Source organism: Homarus americanus, unplaced genomic scaffold (genome assembly GCF_018991925.1).
Source record: "Homarus americanus isolate GMGI-L3 unplaced genomic scaffold, GMGI_Hamer_2.0 scaffold74, whole genome shotgun sequence".
In the NCBI taxonomy this organism is placed as follows: Eukaryota; Metazoa; Arthropoda; class Malacostraca; order Decapoda; family Nephropidae; genus Homarus; species Homarus americanus.
In genome coordinates this window covers 2,847,306-2,871,895 of record NW_024716951.1, presented here as the reverse complement: position 1 = coordinate 2,871,895, position 24,590 = coordinate 2,847,306, and the positions used below count along the sequence as shown (strand labels likewise).

Below are 24,590 nucleotides of genomic sequence, written 5' to 3'. Positions count from 1 at the left end.
CAACATAATTAACTCAATAACAATCAAACTATATTATCAAATTCTGGAAGCATTAAACACAAGGTCATTTACAACCTCTAATTACCACTCATCAACCCTGGTATATCAACTACTAATATCAATGTCATTAGTCCTTCAATTACCAATAACCTCACTAGGAATCACCTTATTTCTGCCACCACAAAGATTAAATATAAAGAAGAAACTAACTCGCTGTTGTTTCTTGAGGTTAGGTTACGTTAGGTTCAGGTTAGATTTGGTTAGGTTCAGGTTAGGTTCAGGTTAGGTTAGGTTAGATTCGGTTCAGGTCAGGTTAGGTTAGGATTCCAAGCTGGAGGGTCACATAACAGTCGTCATGATACGTAACATTCACTACAAAGGGGAGAATGTGAGAGGTGAGGGGACAGAGTGAGGGTATGAGGTAACAAAATGAGGGGTGAGAGAACAATAGTGAGGGGTGAGGGGACAGATGAGGGGTGAGAGTGAGAATAAGCGAGAGTGCCAAGCATGCAAGGTGAGGGGTGGACGAGGGGAAACCACATAAAGAATCTGAGGGGAGAAAGAACAACTAAGCAAGTAAACAAATAAAGAAGTAACGAGGGTGAGGGGAAAGAGTGAGGGAAACAGAGGGGGATGAGGGGTGAGGGGAGTGGTGAGGGGAGAGAGGGAGTAGCGAAGTGAGGCGAGAGAGAGAGAAGGTGGAAGTCGGAATAAGGGAATAGGGGGATGGAGTGAGGGGACGGGGGAGGGAAGTAAGGTGGAGGGGGAGGGGGGGGGTTAGTGGTGAGGGGAGAGTCCTGGCAGGTCGGGGATGGAGAGGGCAGGACAGTATAGGTCGGGCAGTCACTCGTGCAGGTCACTCCTCCTCCGCCATCCTGCTCAAGTGTTTCCAAGTAGATTATCATAAGTGTTTCAGAACTTAACACCGCGTCACCCTAACTTAACACCGTGTCACCTTAACTTAACACCGTGTCACCCTAACTTAACACCGTGTCACCTTAACTTAACACCGTGTCATCTTAACTTAACACTGTGTCACCTTAACTTAACACCGTGTCACCCTAACTTAACACCGTGTCACCCTAACTTAACACCATGTCACCCTAACTTAACACCGTGTCACCCTAACTTAACACCGTGTCACCCTAACTTAACACTTGTATTCTAGAAGATCTTGTACTCAGTGTTGGGGATAGAATCTTGCACTCAGGCCATCACGACTGAGTCCATCGTACTCTACCTACAGCCAGAGTGAAGAATCATGACCACTATACCACCATCCACTTCCTTCCTCGTCCTTACCATCATCGTCACCTCCTGCCCACACGTCGTCCATCCCCAGTGTAAGTGCCTCACCCCCTCCACCCTCTACACGTCTCCACCCTCCACCCTCAGAGCTTAGGTATAAAGGTATGATTGGTTTACTGTCTAACATATACCTTTCCAACCCCTAATTAGGTGCCCAGGTACACCCAGACAGCCCCTTACACCACCTAATATTTCCCTAACTCCCGTAACAGGTGGTGAAGGAGGGGGGGGGGGGCGTCACACGTCACGTTTTCACTGGTGTTGATGTTGGTGATGCCCTTCCTTCGCCTCCCTCAGTTGCGTCTCTCCTTCCCTCATCTGCTTCCTTCCTTCACGTGCCTCCACACTTATACATTTTCCTCCTTCCCTCCCTACTTCCCTCATCTCCACACCTGCCGTCTCCCTCCTTCTCTCCCTACCTCCCTCATCTCCACACCTGCCGTCTACCTCCTTCTCTCCCTACTTCCCTCATCTCCACACCTGCCGTCTACCTCCTTCTCTCCGTACTTCCTTCACCTCCACACCTGCCTTTCTCCCTCCTTCTTTCCCTTTCATCTCATGTAATCTGTAATCCTCTGCTTCTAAGTCTTCCATTCTGTAACCTAAATTATTGTTACATTTTTGTATGTCTATCTTCTGAAGTATAATTATGTAATCCGTTAAATTATGATTACCTTTACGTATTTCCCGCGTTATTGGTCTAATTATGATGGAAGGTACAGGTGAGGCCAGGTGGTCTTGATTAATGAACAAGGTGTCATATTTACCAGGTAGAATATGTGGTGTTATGTGTGACTGTGTGGTGGCTGCCGCGCGGTGTTCTTTGGGTTAGGTTAGGTTTGGTTAGTCTGAGGTGGGGTTAGGTTAGGTTAGGTGGGGTTAGGTTAGGTTTGGTTAGTCTGAGGTGGGGTTAGGTTTGGTTTGGTTAGTCTGAGGTGGGGTTAGGTGAGGTTGGATTGAGGTGAGGTTAGGTGAGGTTGAGTTAGGTACAGTTGTGGCCTATAACTGTATCGGTGCTGTAAATCAAGTGAGGTAGAGCGTGGGGCAGCTAACTGTATTTGTCAGAAATAGTTCAACACTTGACTGTAGCATTCCTCCTCCTCCTCCTCCTCCTCCCTCCTCCTTCTCCGTCCTCCTCCTCCTTCTCCGTCCTCCTCCTCTTCCCTCTTCTTTCTTTCTTCTGTGTCAAGACCATAGTCTTGTTCTTCCTCCTCCTCCTCCTCCTCTTCTGTTAAGTCCGATAGTATTCTCTCCGTCCTCCTCCTCTTCTCCACCTCTCCTCTTTTCTCTCCGTCTTCCTCCTTTCCTCCTTCTCCGTCCTCCTCCTCCGTCCTCCTCCTCCTCCGTCCTCCTCCTTCTCCGTCCTCCTCTCCTCCGTCTCCTCCTTCTCCGCTGTCCTCCTCCGTCCTCCTCCTCCGTCCTCCTCCTTCTCCGTCCTCCTCCCATCCTCCTCCTCCTCCGTCCTCCTCCTTCTCCGTCCTCCTCCTTCTCCGTCCTCCTCTGTCCTCCTCCTTCTCCATCCTCCTCCTCCTCCGTCCTCCCTCCTTCTCCGGGTCCTCCCTCCCTCCTCCGTCCTCCTCCTCCTTCTCCGTCCTCCTCCTCCTCCTCCAGGCTGTGACTCACTCCACTAGCATAGGTCCCTGGCGTGTTGTATATTTCTTCGAGTCCTTAATCTAGAAGGCACACTCACCCATAATGTGTGTGTGTGTGTCCCTCGAGGCCACACTTGTCGCCTGACCCCTTTATAGTGGTACATGTAGGAGGAGGAGCCGTACTGCCCCGACCCCTCCATCACACACACACACACACACACACACACACACACACACACACACACGGCTCCTTATAAGTCTTGCGTCGACCCAGAATTAGTCTCAGAAGTGACTAATTAAGCCGCTGGGGGGCCACAGGTCACAAAATTAAGCCTTGTTATCTATTCTGAATTAAGGAAATAAGATAAACGTTTTACAGTAGAAATTGATGATGAATTTTTATATGATGGAAGTGGCTGGGGCGTAGGTGCTGGGGTTAGGTGGTTTGGGGGAAGGTTTGGGGGTTGTGGGGTAAGGTTTGGGGGGGTCTGGGGTTTAGGTTAGGGGGTTGGGTTACTGGGCTCTTCCGTACCTGTTGCCCTGCACCCCCTACTCTATGTCTTGGCTGTTAGCATGGGGGAAGCGAAACTAAAATGGGGGGGGCGGGGGTCACCAGGGTAGAGAGGGGGATTTCTCTCTCTCTCTCCCCCTAAATATCACCTTGTTTTTGTTTTTCCCTGAACGTTTATCATCGCTGCAGGTAATGACAAGGTCGAGGCTGACGTCTGGATGTATTATCGTGGCGCAAAAACGACCATCTGAATCCGGATTATCAAGAATTGGTTCGTGAACATCCGCGATCCTCAAACTCGAGATGAGAGGAAGTCTATATAATACACTAAAGATAAATGTTTCCTTAAATATAACAATAATTCATGAACGTAAGGTTAAGTTTAAGTGTGTTTTAAGTTCATTGGAAACGTTATTATAGCGCTGAATGTAATAGAACGTGATCTTGGGTCTGATTTGTTGTTCGATTCGTTTGGTTCCTTAATGTGGACGGACACTACCTGGAAGAACCTGACGCCTGTACACACCCTGCCCCGCCCCCGCCATCCTTCTGGCTTGATGTTTGAAGACCCCTCTTCCCCCTCACCCCCCTTACCCCTCACCCCTTCCCCCCAAAAAAAGACATTTATTTTTCCTGTTGTTCTCTTCCACAATCTTGCCTCCAACACAACTTCGTCAGCTGTCCATACCATCATAGTGGTCTTTTGTCTATGTAACTCACTCGGTGCAGGGATTGTTCTTGTTGTGCTATACCATCATTACCTCTCTTACCATCACCCTTCTCTTGTTCTAACTCTCCTGTGGTCTTCTCTCCGTCAGTCCCCGGTCAGTCGTCTCGTGGGATCAACAACTTGGGGCTTCAGTCACCCGAGGACTTCAACAACCAAGGCTTCCAGGCTACAGGAATCCAAGACCGTCGCTTCGATTCGCAAAACCCCAACAGACAGAGTAATGACTTTCAAGGTGCCGGGAGCCAAGGTCGTGATTCTCTAGACCCTCGCAGGGGGAGCAGTGGTATCCTGCCTCCTGGTTTCCAAGGCCCCAGGGTCGATTCTCCGAAGGTGGGGTCACCAGGAGTGTGTCCAGACAGCTCCTTCAGGGTGGTGGAGGAGCTGGGTGGTCGTCCGGGCAACCTGACCTGTTTCTCGTGTAAACTAGACTTCAGGAAGTCACCGTATGAGTGGAGTCATCCCTGCCTGGGGCGACACAACGGCCTTAACGTCAGTAGGGACTACCTGGTCCGCTGTGGCCCCAACGATCTATACTGCAGGGTAAGTACTGCTACACCGCGCCTCACCTGGCTGTCCTCCCAGGTAACCTCTTCACAAAGTCTTAATATCTACTCCAGGCAGATTTGAAGAATATTTACAAAAGTTTAATTAATAAATTTAAATCCATGTATGTTATACTTCACAGGTACACGTGACCTCCCAAAATATATTCTTAGAACAAAATGACACATCTAATTTTTCTTTAGGAATTGATTAAAACTTAGACTAGAGTAAAAATGTAGGTAAGTAGTGTTTTATGTGTGGTGGTTGCGTGTGAGGAGGGGGAGGGTGTACAGTGTTTAACATGAGGTACAGCGGGAGGGTGGCAGGTGGTCGGGTTGTTCGCGTGTCAGGCGCGGCCCTTAGTGGCCCTCAGCACGTAGTACATACTGATGGTTGATGGTCACTGCTAGAAACTTTCCACGAACAAGACTGCCGAACCAATCACACACACGGCTATATGGCCCTATTTTGATAAACAGTCTCCTCGTATTTATAAGATCTCTCTCGGCTGTTTTATCTCCTAATAACCTGAATTAATTTAGAGGTTAATGAGTTAACGATTACCGTGTGTGTGTATGTGTGTGTTCCCGTAAACAATTTGAGAAATATGAACATCTAAAACAGTAGAAATTGCTTCATAATAGTTCCTAATTTAGAGTGAGTGAGATGAACTAACTCAAGTTAATAAATTACATTAGTTGTGATTCATTGACCTTTTTCCGGCAGGCTGAGAGGACGGAGGTGAACGGTGTGCTCATCTCTCTGACTCGGGAGTGTACTGACATCTGTTACTTCGGCTGTAGACCAAAAGGCTTCGGGATAAGCTCGGAGTCATGTGCCAAGTGTTGCAGCTCGAACGCCTGTAATGATATGTACCCGCCCAGCAGCGCCCCGACCATCACCACAGCCACTACTCCATCGGTTACTACAGCAATAATCCTGGGTTGGTGTCTCGCAGCCTTCGCCAACCTAACCTAACCTAACCATTTTTAGTCTAACATAACCAAACGTAACCAAACATAACGTAACCTAACATAACCAAACGTAACCAAACATAACCTAACCTAATCGAGAGTAGTGGATCAATGCCTCTTGCACTTCGTCTCCTGACATTATACCTCCCAGCACTGCCTCTCACACTCCTCCCAGCACTGCCTCACACTGTCCTCCCAGCACTGCCTCACACTCTCCTCCCAACACTGCCTCACACACTCTCCTCCCAGCACTGCCTCACACTCTCCTCCCAGCACTGCCTCACACTCTCCTCCCAGCACTGCCTCACACTTCCTCCCAGCACTGCCTCTCACACCTCCCAGCACTGCCTCACATTGACTCCTCCTCCCTCCCAGCACTGCCTCACACTCCTCCCAGCACTGCCTCATACCTCCCAGCACTGCCTCACACTCTCCCCCAGCACTGCCTCACACTTCCTCTCCTCCCAGCACTGCCTCACACTCTCCCTCCCAGCACTGCCTCACACTCCCTTTCCTCCCAGCACTGCCTCACACTCCCTCCCTCCCAGCACTGCCTCACACTCTCCTCTGTATACTGCCTTCACACTCTCCTCCCAGCACTGCCTCACACTCTCTCCTCCCAGCACTGCCTCCCCACACTCCCTCCCCAGCACTGCCTCACACTCTCCTCCCAGCACTGCCTCACACTCTCCCTCCCAGCAGTGCCTCACACTCTCCTCCCAGCACTGCCTCTCACATCTTCCTCCTCCCAGCACTGCCTCACACACCCTCCCCCAGCACTGCCTCACACTCTCCTCCCAGCACTGTCTCACACTCTCCTCCCAGCACTGCCTCACACTCTCCTCCCAGCACTGCCTCTTCACACCTTCCTCCCAGCACTGCTCACACTTCCTCCAGTATACTGCCTCACACTTCCTCCCAGCACTGCTCCTCACACTCTCCTCCCAGCACTGCCTCACACTCTCCTCCCAGCACTGCCTCACACTTCCTCCCAGCACGCTCTCACACTCTCCTCCCAGCACTGCCTCACACTCTCCTCCAGCACTGCTCTCACACTTCTCCTCCCAGCACTGCCTCACACTCCTCCCAGCACTGCTCACACTTCCCACTCCCAGCAGTGCCTCCTCACTCTCTCCTCCCAGCACTGCCTCACACTCTCCTCCCAGCACTGCCTCACACACTCTCCTCCCAGCACTGCCTCACACTCTCTCCTCCCAGCACTGCCTCACACACTCTCCTCCCAGCACTGCCTCACACTCTCCTCCCAGCATGTTAAGTTAAGGGTCATACCTCTTAACATGTACCAAGATACTCAACAGCTATTATCAACATATATAAAGTAGTCTAAAAAATATATACAGTAAACAAACTACTTTAATTTTTTCTTGGTGCAATCACATCAATGTTTATAATGCAACAACCAACATTGTCCCACACTTGTTGATATTAAAGGTCTCCCATCAACATCAGTGTGGAGAATGTTACTCTTGTCCTATAAACATTCATGCAATTGCCATGATAATCTGTTAAGGTTGTTTGTATCAAGGAGATTTATAGCTCCTTGGTGGGGTATACATATTTGGATTACGTAGAACAACAACTTGAAGTCATTTAAGGGGCTGTTAAGAGGACACACACACTATTGTACCTCCAGTCACCCATTTGTCTATTGAGAATGTTGTAGTCATGAATTAGCCATAAAAAATAGCCAATATACTGTAGTCATAAAAATAGCCATAGTCATGAAAATAGCCATAAAAATAGTTCGGTTCTGCTTTTAGCCACAATCCTGGTTTCATTGTTGATTTAGGAACTCTTGAATCTTATATATGTGTTTATAATATAGTTAAGAAGAGGTGATATAGAGTAAAGTCTGTTTTTGATAATTAATTCATGTGCTATTGATGATAATGATGGCGAGTGATGTTGATGACGACTAGTGTAACCTGATATAACTTAACCAGACCTAAACCTAACTTCTTGTAACCTGAGCCTAACTAATGTAACCTAATCAGACCTAAACCTAACTTAATGTAACCTAATCCAACTTAATGTAACTTAACCAGACCTAAATCTAACTTATTGTAACCAAACCTCAAGTAACCTAACAAGATCTAACCTAATTTAACATAACCTAACCAAACTTAAGCTAACCTAACCTAATCTAACATAACCTAACCAAACTTAAGCTAATCATTAGGTGAATTAAGCCAAGGATTTAGTAACATTGACTTATGATGATTAACTTCACCTATATATTTTATTTTCAGATATTTCTTTGGGTAATTTAGTGTGAACCTGAAGTTAATTAATGTGTAATGCTAGGTCAGGTTTAGTTAGTTTTAGTATTAGAGTTGGGTTAAGTTAGGTTTGTGTTAGGGTGGTTAATCTTCAGGTGGTGGAAGTTAGGGTGCCTAATCTTCAAGTAATCCACATTTATTTTACATGTTGGATGAAGAAAGAAACAAACATCCTCATCAAACACACACAGCTCTTGATCCCTTCCTCAGTGGGACACATATACTCCATAGACAGAATCACATAAGCCGGGGTGTTGTTTTGTGTTTCCCGACTATTACTTGATATTGTGTGTGTCTGTTGAGCACCACTAGTGTCGTAGAGGTTAGGTTAGACTAGTGGTAATGACAACAGTTGCCATCATCATCTTAAAGAGGTTAGGTTAGGTTAGGTTAGGTTAGGTTAGGTTAGGTTAGGTTAGGTTAGGTTAGGTTAGGTTAGGTTAGGTTAGGTTAGGTTAGGTTAGGTTAGACTAGTGGTAATGACAACAGTTGCCATCATCATCATCTTAAAGGGTTTATCACCATCTTAAGATAAAGTCAGTAATGGTGACGTAAGACTTGCTGATTTTTTGGAGCAAAAACTATTTTTCTTTCAGAATTGGAAATTAATGTTTTTTATAATTACTTTCATACATCAAGAATAAGAGAATAACACCATAAATCATCATTGAAGTATTATAAGAGGCTAGTGATTATGGTTAGAAAACTCTTAAGATTATTATAAGTCATTAAGTGAAGATATTAACACATGTCCAATTATTTGACATCAGATTCTTAGTCAGTATGTCAAGGAGTATTTAACTGTTGGAACTCTCAGAGTCTACCCTTACATTTCCAGAAGTAAAGACCAATGGTATCTTCAATATACAAGTGATAGAGTTTGTGTCATGAAAATAACTTTGACATATATCTTCCCATTTATTGGTGTTACCTCAAGGAACTACAAAGCCACTGGATCTAAATTCAGGCCTTCATCCCTTACAGTTTTCCCATGATCTCTTGAAGTCTCTCTTATAATACCAACTTTGTGCATCTCTCTCTCTCTTTTATCATCTGTATTAGTTACTCTACTGTACACTGGTCTTTCTCTTCTGGCTTTACCTGTAGTGTACAGTATTATATTTTCTTAGTTCAAAGTTGACCGTCATATTCTACGCCATTTTCTTTTTTGGCCGTTACCCTGTTTTTGTGTACTAAATGTTTGTGTATTGAACTTAGATAGGACTGTAAATTATACACTTTGATGGGAATGTGATTTATGGAATCCTGTGAGAAGGTACACAAGCATATCTGAACCTATACATTATATACAGTATCTCAGGGTAATGAAAAGAACTATCTGTATAACAAATTTTACTTCAAGTAACACCACCATATTTATCAAATAATGTATATATTAATTAAATTTTGTATACATATTTTATATTAATAGATATAAATTTGTTTTTCATAAAATATTGTCATTAAAAATCTATGTACAGTAACTACAAGTACACAGGTTTAAAATAATGGTAAAAATTCAAATATAGTACTGTAGATATTTATGTTATAGATTATAACTGTGTTATATAATTATCATACCATGGCATAGTATCATTAAGTTTGACGAATTGTATTCTGTATGTGAACCTATGTTATGCTGTCATAGCTTCTGTATGTAGTATAGGTGGCAGTTTTATGATGTCCTAATTAAGTATTCTCTAGTCAAAGGTTCTTATTTATAACACTCAAGTTACCTGAACTAAAGGTACCATAAGATTGTATAAGAAAGTTTATACCTTAGCTTAAAACACAATGTACTGTTTGTTGATTCTGTAAATTATCATTTGATATTGGGAAATTTATGACTGAATTTGCCTGATTAAAAATCAATAAAATTTCAAACTTTCCAAATCTAAAGTTGCACTTCCAGCTCATGAACTTCACCAACTTTTAAACATTGTATTTAACTATAAAGTATATTTCCATGGGATTAACATATACTGTACACATTGCTCAAAAATAAAATTAATCTGTGTGAGATCAACATAGAGGGCACACACACACTAGTATGCTTAGACAGTGATAGTATGGACCCACATGCTACTGGAATGACTCATATTAAGACTGTTTAAATACATAACAATACTGCACTGTACTATCAGACACTTCAACATAGTAAAGCCACATCATTCATCTCTTCTATAGAGTACTGTACTGTACCATCCTCATGTTAATATACAGTACTGTACTATCCACATAATCAGTAAGACTTATTGTACTGACTTTAAAACCTATTTACAATTTTCATCATTCAGCAGAGGGATAAGATCTTCAAGTTGTGGCAGGTAATAGTCTGGCAGCCTCTTGTGCTTCTCTTCATCTTGGTTGGCAGCATATTCTTCCAATTCTTTCATCTGTGTTATGCCACTCAGCACCATCATTGTGTGAAGGCCGCAGTTCTTACCAAACACAATGTCTGTCTTGCAGCTGAAACAAAGTACAGGATTATTACAGTGTTGGATAACCTGCAGTACCTTGGGTTTAAAACTTAAACCTTTATTATTTTTAAAGATTTCCCACAGAAACTGTTAAGCCATGAATAAGAATGAGAAGACCTCTGTTAGGTTCCTGTACCCTGAAAAAGTTGACAACAAATTCCTCTCTCTCTGTGCTTTACAAGTCTAATTGAAGTACTGTACTGTATGTTAATCATCTCATATCTTCTTACATAACTGATTATACTTACTAAGAATACATATAATAGTGCAGACCTCTTTCTTTTTTGACACAAGATGTTATACAGTACTGTATGTCACAGAATCAAGATATATGCCATACACAGGCTAATTGGAATTTGCTACAAGAGAAAGTCTTTAATAAGTTTATATAAGCCAGGACTGTATTGTAATGATGTCTCAGTAACTCTTAATATCTGATTTTTTTCTCACTCATGTTTTGTATTCAGGTTTTACCAGTGTATGTTTCAGATAAAAGTTTAAATTTCTTCAGTGTATTATTCCTATTTTTTGTTTTTGTTTTGTCAAGATGATGGACTGTAATACTGTAATAAAAACGAGACATAATGGTAATAATAACAAAGACCAGTGACACAAATATAAAAAATTTAATTCATGTTATTTATAGTGTAGCTGTAGTGTACATTACTGTACTAACTTGTCTCCGATCACGATGGTACGTGAAGGCTGTAATTGATGCTGTTCACTTATGACTGAAAACATCATCTTGGAAGGTTTGCCCATGATGGTAGGTGGACGCATGGCAACTGTCTCTACACACCTCACCATACATCCAGTACCTGTAATTATCCAGGAAGAATTCTATTAGTTGTTGTTTTCAATATTTATGCCAAAAAAGAACATCAGCAGAAGAGCATCAAATCAAAAGTGTAATGAGATCATGGAGAGACACCGGACCACTAAACTCTTCTTCATTATCATCCCATTAATAAAGTTCACAAACACCTTCTGTGTTTTAAGCATCTGTTGTTTACATTTCAATACAGGGAACCTGTACATGTATCTGGATTATTACTTGCATAAATGACTCCTGGAAATTTGTAATTACTAATGCGATGCTAATTACTCGCCAACTGTGGTTTTTCAAGGTAACTTTTTGGTGTTTGTGTGTTTTTTGGATGTACTTAAGTAGTTAGATACATTAAATTCTGTTCTGAGTGAAAAGTTTTTTCGGTCCAAAACCCCGTTTTGGCCATAATCTTGATCTCATTGATTTTGTTCAAAATCTCAATATAGGCGGTACTCCTGAACATGCTGATTAAGGACACATTGAAAATTATCCAAATATGGTGTGAGCTGACCTGTGTTCCTTCACTTGCTGTCATTCATTCCTTGACTTGCCTTACTCTCTGTGGTCTGGTATGACGTTCGTTTCAAATACGAAGGCTGTAAAATATCTCTTTAGTTTAAATTAACCCTTAAATGACTGTCATCATCAGTAGATGTTTCACATTCATTGCCTAAAAACATGACATACAAACAAAATTGATGACTTCAAAGCTATTTATAGTTTCAGCATATGGCTGACAAAACCAGAACTCCCATGCTTACATTTTCACTTACAGAATGCAAAAAAATCCTCGGATGAAAACAACTACAATCTTACCCGGAAATATAAGTTTGCTACTTTGAATGGGAAATCTTTCATCAGTGTTTGTGGCAATGAACAGACAGCCAGGTTTGTTGAGGTAGGAGGCAGCTCTCAGGATCTTGGGAAAGCTGAAGGTGCCGTCAAATCCCACAGCGACGGCCCCCACCTCTGGGTCTAACTCCACTACGTCTTTTATATCTTTCAAATCAAAGACGCATCCCACCAGCGGATCCGGCTGTTGAAATCATTGAAATATTATTTATAACTATTTACTACTGTATATATATTATTAAAGTGGACTATGTAATCACGTCTATGATCAGCAGTTTTTAAAAGTGACTAAAGATGTTCAGTACAGGGTGTCCATAAATTATGTCCAATTTTAATGCTTAACCTTAAAAATATTAAAGATTGGGCACAACTCCTAAGTTTTTTGTCTTACTAGCTTCCACATGAGGGCCATGTTCTATTTATTAAAATTTTTGAGGTTATTGAGATTTACAATGAGTCAGACCATTTATGGGCAGCGTGTGAAGTAAGTGTAGAGTAGCTAAAACAACTATCTGTGCATACTTTGTGGGAAACAATATGAGACCATGGACAATAAATTTTGGTATATGAGGGCTGTCACTAGTCACACTTAAAATTTTGGAGCATATCGACCCTCACCTGCACAGACAGTTGTTTTAGCTACTGTACATATATTATATTTACTTTTGTCTCACTTCTGTGTGAAGTTGAAGAAAGGTACAGAAGAGTAATAGCAGTGAGAGAAGAGAGAAATACGCTCACACACACATTAGCCTATATCCTAAACTTATATAAACAGTGTAAAACTTAAGCTTCAACACTGATCCACAGTGCTTTATAATAATTACCTGTGCATACTGATATAAACTATATTATAGTGCAGTAAATTAGTCTTCAGTTATTCAAACAACACACAAGAGACTGTACAGTGCTACACGATGTGGATTGGTTCACAATTGGTGTAAATTTATGCCGACAAACATTACAACATTAACGTCCGACCTGGTGGATTCTCTCGTTTGGTTCTGTTGATTAAAAGTGAATAACTTTTAGGTCTGTTCATCATTCTGTATTATATTTCCTTGCATTGCTACTTGGATTTAGGCGGCACACACAATACTGTCTTTATAAAACTGAAGGTTATTGTGCATTTATGCCATTTTCTTAATGGGATTCTTCAGTTCCACATCCCTATACCCTTGTATTATATATGGGAATTACCTTTCCTTTATCACAAGAGGATGTTAACACCTGACTCTTGGCGATTAAGTACTGTATTGTATTCCTTATAGAGGACAGAACACGAGAAATGCACGGATCACTTACTTCAACTCCCATGTGAGCGATGCCAACGTTATCCAACTCATCAGACATTCCTTTGTTGCCCACCACATATACTTTTTTGTTGAAGTTCTGTTGCTTGAGATACTGGGCCATAACATAGGAGGAGCTGACAATCTCTTCCTGGGAAAAAAATGGAAGTATAAACATAAACACATAAGGTATATATTCCATTCTGCAGTATGTCTCTGAAAAATGTACCCGGTACTGTACCTACTGTACTGTATACACATTGCCTTACAGATTTTTGTAGCGATTGTGTGAATGCTTTTATTACAACAGCAACATTGTCCTACTTTGTTGATGTGTGAAGTCTCCCATAAATGAGGGCAAGTATTCATGAGATCTCTATGAAAAACTGTGAGGCAAATTAGTGTACTATGCATATTTTTTAGATACCCAGTACAGTACAGTACAGTACAGTAATAGAAACAAGAGCTACAGTACAGTAACAGAAACAAGAGCTACAGTACAGTAACAGAAACAAGAGCTACAGTACAGTAACAGAAACAAGAGCTACAGTACAGTAACAGAAACAAGAGCTACAGTACAGTAACAGAAACAAGAGCTACAGAGATAATACAGAACGTATTATCCCTCTACACTTAGTCCTCAACTATCCTGTGTTCTTCAGTTACCATTTCCCAACTTCAAATTTCTTTAATTATTTCTTTATTGTGTCCTCTTTTCTCAGGGATGAAAGCCATATTACGGACCTCATGAAGATTATGAACCCTCGTTAATTTCACCTGATGATTTAACATGTTAATGCTAATCTAACCTTATCTGATCTCCCCCTCCCATTTTAATTTTGCAGCAGTGTGCATACTGGTTGAAGCAGTTCATTGTACAAAGGCAATACTAAAGAAAGGATGAACTTATATCTATAAATGATGAGCAGAACAGCATTACCTTACTACCAATAATGTCTAGACGCTCAAACTTGGCCAGGTATGTGTCACGTGACTTTGTAGAGTTGTTAGTTATAAAGAAGACTTTCTTTCCCAGGGCTCGCAGCTGGTTCAGGGCATCATTAGCCTGTCCTATTATATAGTCCCCATTCCACAAAACACCTGTAAATAGCAAATACAGTAAAGAAATGTATCACAGCATACTGTGATTTAATTCAGTCAGTGAGGTGACCATAAACTACACAACATCAAAGAAAGTATAAAATTGCATACATAACTGTACTGTATAGTATATAATAATAATTGCACCTGTGTACAATATAAAACTTACCTGATCAATTCTTTTAAGGTATTATACATATCTAAGTCAATGTTGCACATTTCTGTGTCTTTGGAAAACACTAAGATAATAACATTATACATAACAATAGACATACACTGTAGCCACTTTCACCTCCCTTAGTCAAGATTGTTAATACTGTAATAGTCAAATATAGATAATGGTCAGTTAATATTCCTATTGGACCGACTATTTTATTTCCAGCCAGGTCACAAGATGATATTAGACGACCTTCAGAAGAATTTTGTCTCGGTTCCCCACTAGGGTACTACCCATGAGTCAGTCCATTGGGTCCCTAACCTATCATATTTTCATAAAAGATCAATAGTGATGTTATCTTACTGACAATTCTCTAAACTAGGTTATGTTTGGTGACAACATTATAACTATTAGATGTGTCAGATTACATCTAATGTAAACACCAATTAACCCAGAACATTAATGTACAATATTTCATTGACTCATCTGCCTATATCACCAGTACTGTACTGTACTGTACTGTAATACTGTACAAAGGTACTGTGCCGCCTCCCCTCATGTGAGTATTTGCCCTTGTTAAATTCAGGTTAAATTCTGAGAAGCTGTGATGCTGTTATATGTAAGGCAGTTGAAGACACTACACAAGGTATCCAAACCTACTGATCTGAGTGTGTTTTATGAACTATGATTTTAGCAAACACAAATATCTTGGCACTGGTTCCTGTACTGTACCTCAACAATCAGATACACGAGATTATTTTTTTTTATCAGCAAAACAGTTTAATCTTTCGCAGTTGTTATTTGTCTGGTGAGGGACATTTACTTACTTCCGCCATTTGTTCAATATTCATTCTAATTCGTTGAGGCTCATGACACTGAACCTATGTTACTCAATTCAGTCACTTACAAACTTAATCTAACCGCGATATGATTGAGGTGTATAAATAGAAGTCAGGGTTAAACAAAGGTGATATAACAAAGGTACTTAAACTATCTAATGAGGAACACGTAACAATGGTTTTAAATTGAACAGGTTTAGATTTAGGCGTGAAATAGAAAAACACTAGTTTGGTAATACTAGATTAGTGGATGAATGGAACAACTTACCAAACATTATTAATATAAGCTCACTGAGAAGCTTCATGCATAGGTTGGACAGATATATGAGCTATGGGTTGGGTGTAAACAGTGCTGTCCAATTATAGCTCCAGTTTACTCCATTCTCATGTTCCTATGTTGTAACATCATAAGTAGTATGCTCAAAGTAATTTTTTTATTAGATTTGCCACAGGATATGGATCTTTATATCAACACAAAAATTTCCTAAAGCAAATCTACAACTTTTCCAGCATATTTACAAATAAGTGGCAGGGGTCTTATTTATTTATCATTTCACCACTTACCAGTTTATGAAATTTTACCCATACAAAATAGCTTCTAACAAATTTTCTATGGATAAAATCCCTATAAACCACTAGTTCAGAGGCGCCTCTATTCTTCACCATTACAAAGAAGAAATAACAACAGTTACCCTTACACAGGTCACCATACGTCACCCTCAGTAGGTGTTCTTATTACCACCAGTTCTTTATGCTGTATAAATTTTAGCTATAAATATGCATCACAACCAAAATAAAACCATATTGTAAAAACGTTGACTAATACTTTTCTCTGTGCTTTATGTATACTTATATAATCCCTGTACTGAACTTAACATGTCAAGGAATAAGAGATAAAAAACTACACAGATTAATAATACCTGGTAGTACTTTTTTACTTTTATCCTCTTAACCACTGATCTGCTCGTTAGCCTCTTGGGCGATTGGTCACGTCTCTGTCACGCCCTGTTGGCAAGTACTGGGCAGGCACTGGTTCCTGAATGTACCTGAACCTGCCTCAGTGCTTGCCCGTATATTAACCACATTCCTTACAAAACGAAAACATTAACTTACCATCACAATCAGTAAGGACAGTGTCAAAACTATCAAGAAAGTGTTTGATGTTACTCTTATCGAGGAGCTTAGGTAACGCAGCCATCCTCCTCCAGGTAGGTGTTGATACTGACGAGTGATGAGTCTGGATTCTGGACTCTGGCTGGCCCGGTCTGGGGACCATGCATGACTGTCGGCATTATGTTGATAGCTGCTATAGGAGGGGGTGCTAGGTGGGAGGGTGGCTAGGTAGAAGAGTGCCAGGGTGGGGAAGGGTGCCAGGGTGAGGTAGAGTAACAGGTGGGAGGGTGTAAGGGTGGGGAAGGGTGCCAGGGTGGGGAAGGGTGCCAGGGTGAGGTAGAGTAACAGGTGGGAGGGTGTAAGGGTGGGGAAGGGTTTCAGGTAAGTCACTCCCCCATCTCTCATGAATCACGATGACGTACCACCCCCCACAGACCTCACTTTGCCACCACTGATAAGGTCTATTACCTGACGTTTTTATCTAGTACACGGGATGACTTTATCAGTAATGAATATCTTTTTTGTCCCTATACAGTTTACATATAGTGAAATATATACTTGCATTGTCTATATATATATATATATATATATATATATATATATATATATATATATATATATATATATATATATATATATATATATATATATATATATATATATACTGATCCGATTGTTTGTATAATTGTTTGATGATTTTATATAATATCTATATTTTTTATCTATTTTGTTAGTAGTGGGAACAAAAACTGATTGATCGAATGTACTCTATCACCATGCAAGTTGTATTTATCCTGCAAGATCTATTCTATCCACACGATGAATCAATATAACCTTATTTGCGTATCTGGCACCAGTACAATAGTTTAATTCCCTCAAATTTCATGTACCGTTACAGTTTCACAATTAAGAGTTAGTTAGAATAAGGATGTGGTACCCAAGGAGTTACAATATCTATTAATACCCAGGAGGTTACAGTATTTATTGTTTATTACACATTATAAACACTAAAAATTAGATGAATAAGAGAAAAATATATAATAATGAACCCATTCTTATGTCGTGCGAATTATACTAAAATTAATGTGCATCTTAGTATAGAGAACAGATAAGAAATAACATAAGTCTCGAGACAAACATATTGTTGACTTTGAAGTTGTTATTATTTTTAATTTAGCATTGCAGTGTGTATGATGATGTTATATTGTATTATTGTTGTTATTGGTGATATAATGTATTACTGCGCTCTAACAGCTAAGGTCATTAAAATCTAAAATACTGTACATTAATACCAACAATTAAATTAACTAAAACATCAAATTCTGTGTTATACAACCTATATTAATTAGTGAGCCAATATAATACTAACTAATAAAGCAAGAATTTATATACAATGTGCATAGAATTTGTAAACAACATATAAACTGCATTTAAAGAATTCCTATATAACTTGACGATTAGACACCCCTGCTTGTATCACCTGAAGATTAACCTAACTTAAGGTAGTATTAGGGTAGTTAATCATCAGTTGAAATAAGCTAGGGAGGGTGTCTAATCCACAGGTGATACAAATTTTTGACAAGAGCCATCACATATGACCTGGCTTAATTTCTTCGTGTTCTTCGTCAGCGTCCATAAACCACACTTTATCCCATTTGTACCAGGAGTGGTTGTTCATAGCAGTAAGAAACTTGTAACCATTGTTGATGAGAAGTCCGTTTAAGGAGAGGAGTTCCTGCCTCTCCGCCCTTATACACATGACTCGAATTTTGACTATATTCCATGGCAATGTCTGCAGTACCTGGTGGTGAGCGAGGTAATAATAATAACGAAAGTTTGACAAAATAAAAAAAATGAAGCAATTGCTACTGCTCTTACTGATAATAATGAAAGTACTGTAGTATAGTAAAATATAATAATAATATATTTACTTGTAAACAAGATCAAAGTCCTAAATTAACATTCATTTCTCCTATAAATTTCTTACTTGTTTTTTGAGAGAATTAACAGAAATTTTATACTGTATAAAAAATTATGAAACTACGTTGTTTAGAATATGGAGAACCAAAAAAATGTGGACAACCTAATGGTTCAAACACATCATCTTGTACGCACAGTAATGGTTCATATGTACTTTACATCACTACACATGCAAATCATTTTGTATATGTACAATCGCCTGCATTTATACCTGGTACAGTGACGGGCGCATTTTGTGAGATATGGTACGTCTGTGTTTGTCTACATCGTATAAAAACTCCCAGAATGGCTCAAAGAAACCTTGCAATAGTAGCCAGAATGAGAATGTGCATTCCACAAAGTTGCCACATCTCACAAAACGCTCCAGCCACTGTACCAGGTATAAGTGCAGACGACTGTACATCACTCGACACACTTAAAGGCCACCCGTCACCCACCTTCAGCTCCTGGCCCTGAATATCGAGGGAGAGGAAGTCAATGACCCGATCCATAGACTTAAGAATGGAATATAGAGGAATAGCCTTGATTTTAATACCAATGTGTAGATCTTCTGAGATTTCTCCTGCCTCTTCCTTATCTCCAGTTGAACTGTAAAATAAGAAGTGGTGAAATATCACAATTATTAATGAAATCGTACAGAAAAGTCACAAGCAAGTTAGGATTTTTATGTAATGTTAGGAGATGTTATGATTTTACAGTCTCGTGTGTTTCCTTGTCAATAATACAGTACTGTTCTTTTCTGCCATTGTTTTTATACTTGTAGTCTCCATATGCTTTACTTTTTGAAACAATGTGAACTGGTAATATCATCTCACAGATAACTGACGATTGAGGTGTAGGTGTTGACTGCTGCAGCGGCGTTGATGGCCCAAGCCTTCCGGTGCTTGCTGAGGAGCTGCTGGAAGGCGGAAGGATTGGCCTCAATGAGCAGCCCTGTCCAGCCCAGTTCTCTCTCGAGATAAAGCGTGTTGCTGTACAACTCTCCGTCCATAGCTCCAACCTCCACGAAGAATCCTCCTTTCTGTGGTGTAATGGAGGTAAGTTTAAGATGGCTTTGTCTATCATTGTTTGAATTGACTTACTGTTTACCATTGTACCTGCACTATGTACTGTCTATGGATCATTTTATACCTTCATTGTTTATGTAGATTGTTTGCATACACCTGCCCTGTGTATTTGTATACCTGCACTGTCTCTGTGTACAGTACATTGCTTGTGTAATGCAGCAGTATCTGTAGTAGTTTTGTTTTGTTTTGCAGTAATAAGTGACAACCCTGCAATTCGGATGAGCCATTGAACGAGAGAAATGATTGTGAATGAATAAATTGTCACTTTTCGCCGTTGTCCCGAGGTAAGAAATTATTTTTGTTTCTGTAATGAAATTTGATTCAGTAGGTAGTTAAGGCCAGCAATTGTTCTTTACTTTTACCAATAATACAATAAGAGGCAAGAAAAGGAAGATGACTTGAAATAATTTACATATGGGCAGAGTAACACGAAGTTGAAATTAATGTCCGAGGGCCTTATATATGTAAGTTAGCCCTTGATATTTGTTAAAGTTTTCTTTGTAAGTAACAGCTGATGGATAAAGAAAACCGTTATCCATAAACTTCGTAATTATGCAGTAGATATCTGTATTATCTGTAATATACTGTACCTGTTGAATTGTATGCCTTATTTAATTACTATTATTAACTGTAAACTTGTATGGCGATATTAACAAATTCCTAGTCTAATCTGCTTGCAGTGACGCGTATTTATTTATTTATTTATTTATTTATTTATTTATTTATTTCACTACTTATCAGGGGGGACCGGTGGTAGAAGCGGTACCGTTCTTGCCTCGCAAGCGAGATGTCACGGATTCGATTCCCGGGCCGGTGGAAGTCCCTGTTCACCTAGCAGTAAAGTAGGTACCTGTTGTAAGTCGAAAGTTGCGAATTCGTATTCAGGGACAAGTTGTTGGAGCTTCCAATAACTTGATGACATAAACCACTGACTCTTCAGGCTTCTACGCCCTTGACTCTTCAGGCTTCTACGCCCTTGACTCTTCAGGCTTCTACGCCCTTAACTCATGAGACATTAAGGCAAGCATGAACTTAGCATGCTTCCCTGTTGGGCGCTATAAACGCCTCTGCGCTTCACCTTACACGAGGATGTAGGGGAGTGCCCAATAAAAAAAAAAAAACTACTTATCAGTTTACAAGCCGTTCGTGCAATTGGTTTTGTAATTATGAAGGACAGACATTCACTTACCATACCAGGCAAGATTTTGGTGATTAGGAAGATGCTCTGTCTGTATTGTGAGAAGTCTAATTTCTCCGGGTGGGTGAGGCTGTAAGACTCCTTGGAGGGAGCCACAAGTAATTCGCGACGTATGAACTCGGCAAGATCGTCGTCCTCCTGCGGCACTCTCAGAAAGGTCTCCACCGGAAACTTTTTCTCGTTCCAAGTTGTTGATGTTATCTTGGGCTGGTGTTGTAGTTGGTGGTAGTAGCTGCGTGGGCGGTGTAGAGGACCTGCTAAGAGGATTATCATCATCATCATCATCATCATCATCATCATCATCATCATCATCATCATTATTATTATTATTATTATTATTATTATTATTAATCATCATCAGTTATTATTATTTATCTTTTCACATCTTTTCATTGATAGCTTCCTATCTCCTGGGATTCCTCTAAGGCTCTCCTTCTTTAGTACTGTTTACTATTGAACACACACACACACACACACACACACACACACACACACACACACACACACACACAAACACACTACGGCACATTTATCAAACAATTATAATAGTATCGGGACAAATGTTAACCAGCAGTAGTTAAGGTGGATGGAACTTGGCACACCTCTGAGGCTTTACCTTTCCTGGTGACTGGGTTTGTGTGTTGGCTGGTAGTGTTGTAATTGTTCCTGGAGAAATACACAATGTTGACGACAAGTAACCCGAATAACATTAACTGAAACACCCTCAACAGTGCACAACGTTTCCATATTATCCTGAAAGATAAAATAAGTCTATTATATTCAGAAATAAAATGGAGGGTAAATAATCGAGGCGGTTATACTGAGGGAAGGAGGCCAGTGTAGGAACCCACCATTATTGTTGATATTCTTTTAAGTTGGAGGGTAAAGTGTGGCGCCAGTGTGTGTGTGTGTGTCGCTTCTAGTGGTAGTTGGAAGATTTTTTTATTAATAGACATCATAATGTGTGTGTGTGTGTGTGTGTGTGTGTGTGTGTGTGTGTGTGTGTGTGTGTGTGTGTGTGTGTGTGTGTGTGTGTGTGTGTGTGTGTGTGTGTGTGTGTGTGTGTGTGTGTGTGTGTGTGTGCTGGTAGACACGCGAAGGGAGGGTTCAGCACACGTTGGTCTCAATGTTCCTCACAGTTGGATGTCTGACTTGACTGTTGTTTATGTTTTAAGTGTTCCTTCTCTCGGAACACCTCACCTGAAGATTAAACCACCCTAACCTAATGCTAATCTAAACTAACCATAACTTAACCTAATCTGACGCTAACTTACTTCACCGAATTTAACCAAATCTAAACTAAGCTAATGTATCTGAACCTAACTTAACCAAACCTAACTTGAATTAACTTAATCTCACCGAATTTAACTGTGCCTAACTTAAATTAGCTTAACCTAAACTAACTTAGAGAACACACTTAAAAACCTTAGTTGTTAAAGCACATTAATGTTATAACAACAACAACACTAGGAGGGATACACTGAGGCTTCAACAACACTAGGAGAGATACACTGAGGCTTCAACAACACTGGGAGGGTTACACTGAGGCTTCAACAACACTAGGAGGGATACACTGAGGCTTCAACAACACTGGGAGGGTTACACTGAGGCTTCAACAACACTGGGAGGGTTACACTGAGGCTTCAACAACACTAGGAGGGATACACTGAGGCTTCAACATTAACACTAGGAGGGATATACTGAGGCTTCAACAACACTGGTGGGATACACTGAGGCTTCAACTTCACACTGGGAACACTAGGATACACTGGGAGGAAGGTTTCAACAACACTGGGAGGATACACTGAGGCTTCAACAACACTAGGAGGGATACACTGAGGCTTCAACAACACTGGGAGGGATACACTGAGGCTTCAACAACACTGGGAGGATACACTGAGGCTTCAACAACACTGGGAGGGATACACTGAGGCTTCAACAACACTGAGGAGGGATACACTGAGGCTTCAACAACACTAGGAGGATACACTGAGGCTTCAACAACACTAGGAGGGATACACACTGAGGCTCAACAACAGGGAGGGATACACTGAGGCTTCAACAACACTGAGGATACACTGAGGCTTCAACAACACTGGGAGGGCTACACTGAGGCTTCAACAACACTGGGAGGGATACACTGAGGCTTCAACAACACTGGGAGGGGATACACTGAGGCTTCAACAACACTGGAGGATACACTGAGGCTCAACAACACTGGGAGGGATACACTGAGGCTTCAACAACACTGGGAGGGATACACTGAGGCTTCAACAACACTGGGAGGGATACACTGAGGCTTCAACAACACTGGGAGGGATACACTGAGGCTTCAACAACACTGGGAGGGATACACTGAGGCTTCAACAACACTGGGAGGGATACACTGAGGCTTCAACAACACTGGGAGGGATACACTGAGGCTTCAACAACACTGGGAGGGATACACTGAGGCTTCAACAACACTGGGAGGGATACACTGAGGCTTCAACAACACTAGGAGGGTTTCAACAACACTGGGAGGGATACACTGAGGCTTCAACAACACTGGGAGGGATACACTGAGGCTTCAACAACACTGGGAGGGATACACTGAGGCTTCAACAACACTGGGAGGGATACACTGAGGCTTCAACAACACTAGGAGGGATACACTGAGGCTTCAACAACACTGGGAGGGATACACTGAGGCTTCAACAACACTCAGCAGTAAACACCTGATGAGCTGCTGAAACGAAAAGTTAAAGTCTTTGTTAGTGTTTCGGGAGTCCTGTGGTCCTGAGTGGTCCATTATTAGTGTTGTGGTCCAGTAGTGGTCCACCAGTAGTGTTGAGAGTCTCTTGTGGTCCAGTAGTGGTCCACCAGTAGTGTTGAGAGCCTCTTGTGGTCCAGTAGTGGTCCACCAGTAGTGTTGAGAGTCTCTTGTGGTCCAGTAGTGGTCCACCAGTAGTGTTGAGAGTCTCTTGTGGTCCAGTAGTGGTCCACCAGTAGTGTTGAGAGTCTCTTGTGGTCCAGTAGTGGTCCACCAGTAGTGTTGAGAGCCTCTTGTGGTCCAGTAGTGGTCCACCAGTAGTGTTGAGAGCCTCTTGTGGTCCAGTAGTGGTCCACCAGTAATGTTGAGAGCCTCTTGTGGTCCAGTAGTGGTCCACCGGTAGTGTTGAGAGCCTCTTGTGGTCCAGTAGTGGTCCACCGGTAGTGTTGAGAGCCTCTTGTGGTTCAGTAGTGGCCCACCATTAGTGTTAAAAGCCTCTTGCGTCCCAATATGATGGTCCGGTGGTGGTCCAGTGGTGGTCCACCGCTAAGTATTCTGAGCTTCCGTCACCCAGGAGTGGTTGTCTCTTAATGAGTGTGTGTGTGTGTGTGTGTGTGTGTGTGTACACGTGTGTGTGTACGTGTGTGTGTGTGTGTGTACACGTGTGTGTGTGTGTGTGTGTGCGTGATAGAGAGACTGACAGCCAAACTTAATCATCATCCTAAAATAACTCTGCAGCTGCTTCCGAGTTAAATAATAGTGTACACCTGTTTACTGATGTTATATACATTAAGGTAAAAAATATATATAGTATATATCAATGTACTGTAAATGTGTGTCAGAAGATGGAGAGGTTGAACTAAGTGAGAAAGTACGTTAGAAAATAATGATAATAGATGTAATATAATGTAACTGGAGCCTAACCTAACCTAACCTGTGTTAAAATATAATTACTGAAAAATAGTTGGAGTT

The 24,590-nt window shown here is 41.1% G+C and overlaps 3 protein-coding genes across 5 annotated transcripts; 1 reads left to right on the top strand and 2 right to left on the bottom strand.

Annotated features, from left to right (window-relative positions):
• Positions 1-844: 844 nt before the first annotated feature.
• LOC121858626 lies at positions 845-12,155 on the top strand. Its single transcript, XM_042355145.1, has 4 exons — positions 845-1,343; positions 4,230-4,681; positions 5,411-5,627; positions 12,043-12,155. The coding sequence occupies exons 1-4, from the start codon at positions 1,262-1,264 to the stop codon at positions 12,063-12,065; spliced, it is 774 nt and encodes a 257-aa protein (XP_042211079.1). The 5' UTR covers positions 845-1,261; the 3' UTR covers positions 12,066-12,155.
• On the bottom strand, positions 9,297-16,842 carry LOC121858625 (glycerol-3-phosphate phosphatase-like). The gene is made up of 6 exons (XM_042355144.1): positions 16,622-16,842; positions 14,352-14,512; positions 13,425-13,562; positions 12,084-12,303; positions 11,115-11,256; positions 9,297-10,427 (listed from the first exon to the last, which is right to left on the bottom strand). The coding sequence occupies exons 1-6, from the start codon at positions 16,782-16,784 to the stop codon at positions 10,232-10,234; spliced, it is 1,020 nt and encodes a 339-aa protein (XP_042211078.1). The 5' UTR covers positions 16,785-16,842; the 3' UTR covers positions 9,297-10,231.
• Positions 16,843-17,574: 732 nt separating this feature from the next.
• LOC121858624 lies at positions 17,575-24,194 on the bottom strand. Of its 3 annotated transcripts, none has more exons than XM_042355141.1 (6): positions 23,584-24,194; positions 21,483-21,619; positions 20,858-21,123; positions 19,417-19,622; positions 19,039-19,189; positions 17,575-18,422 (listed from the first exon to the last, which is right to left on the bottom strand). In XM_042355141.1, the coding sequence occupies exons 1-6, from the start codon at positions 23,655-23,657 to the stop codon at positions 18,210-18,212; spliced, it is 1,047 nt and encodes a 348-aa protein (XP_042211075.1). In that variant the 5' UTR covers positions 23,658-24,194; the 3' UTR covers positions 17,575-18,209. The 3 variants fall into 3 exon arrangements, with proteins under 3 accessions (XP_042211075.1, XP_042211076.1, XP_042211077.1); XM_042355142.1 differs by having other exon boundaries at positions 20,858-21,120; XM_042355143.1 differs by having other exon boundaries at positions 24,098-24,194.
• Between the last annotated feature and the right edge of the window lie 396 nt (positions 24,195-24,590).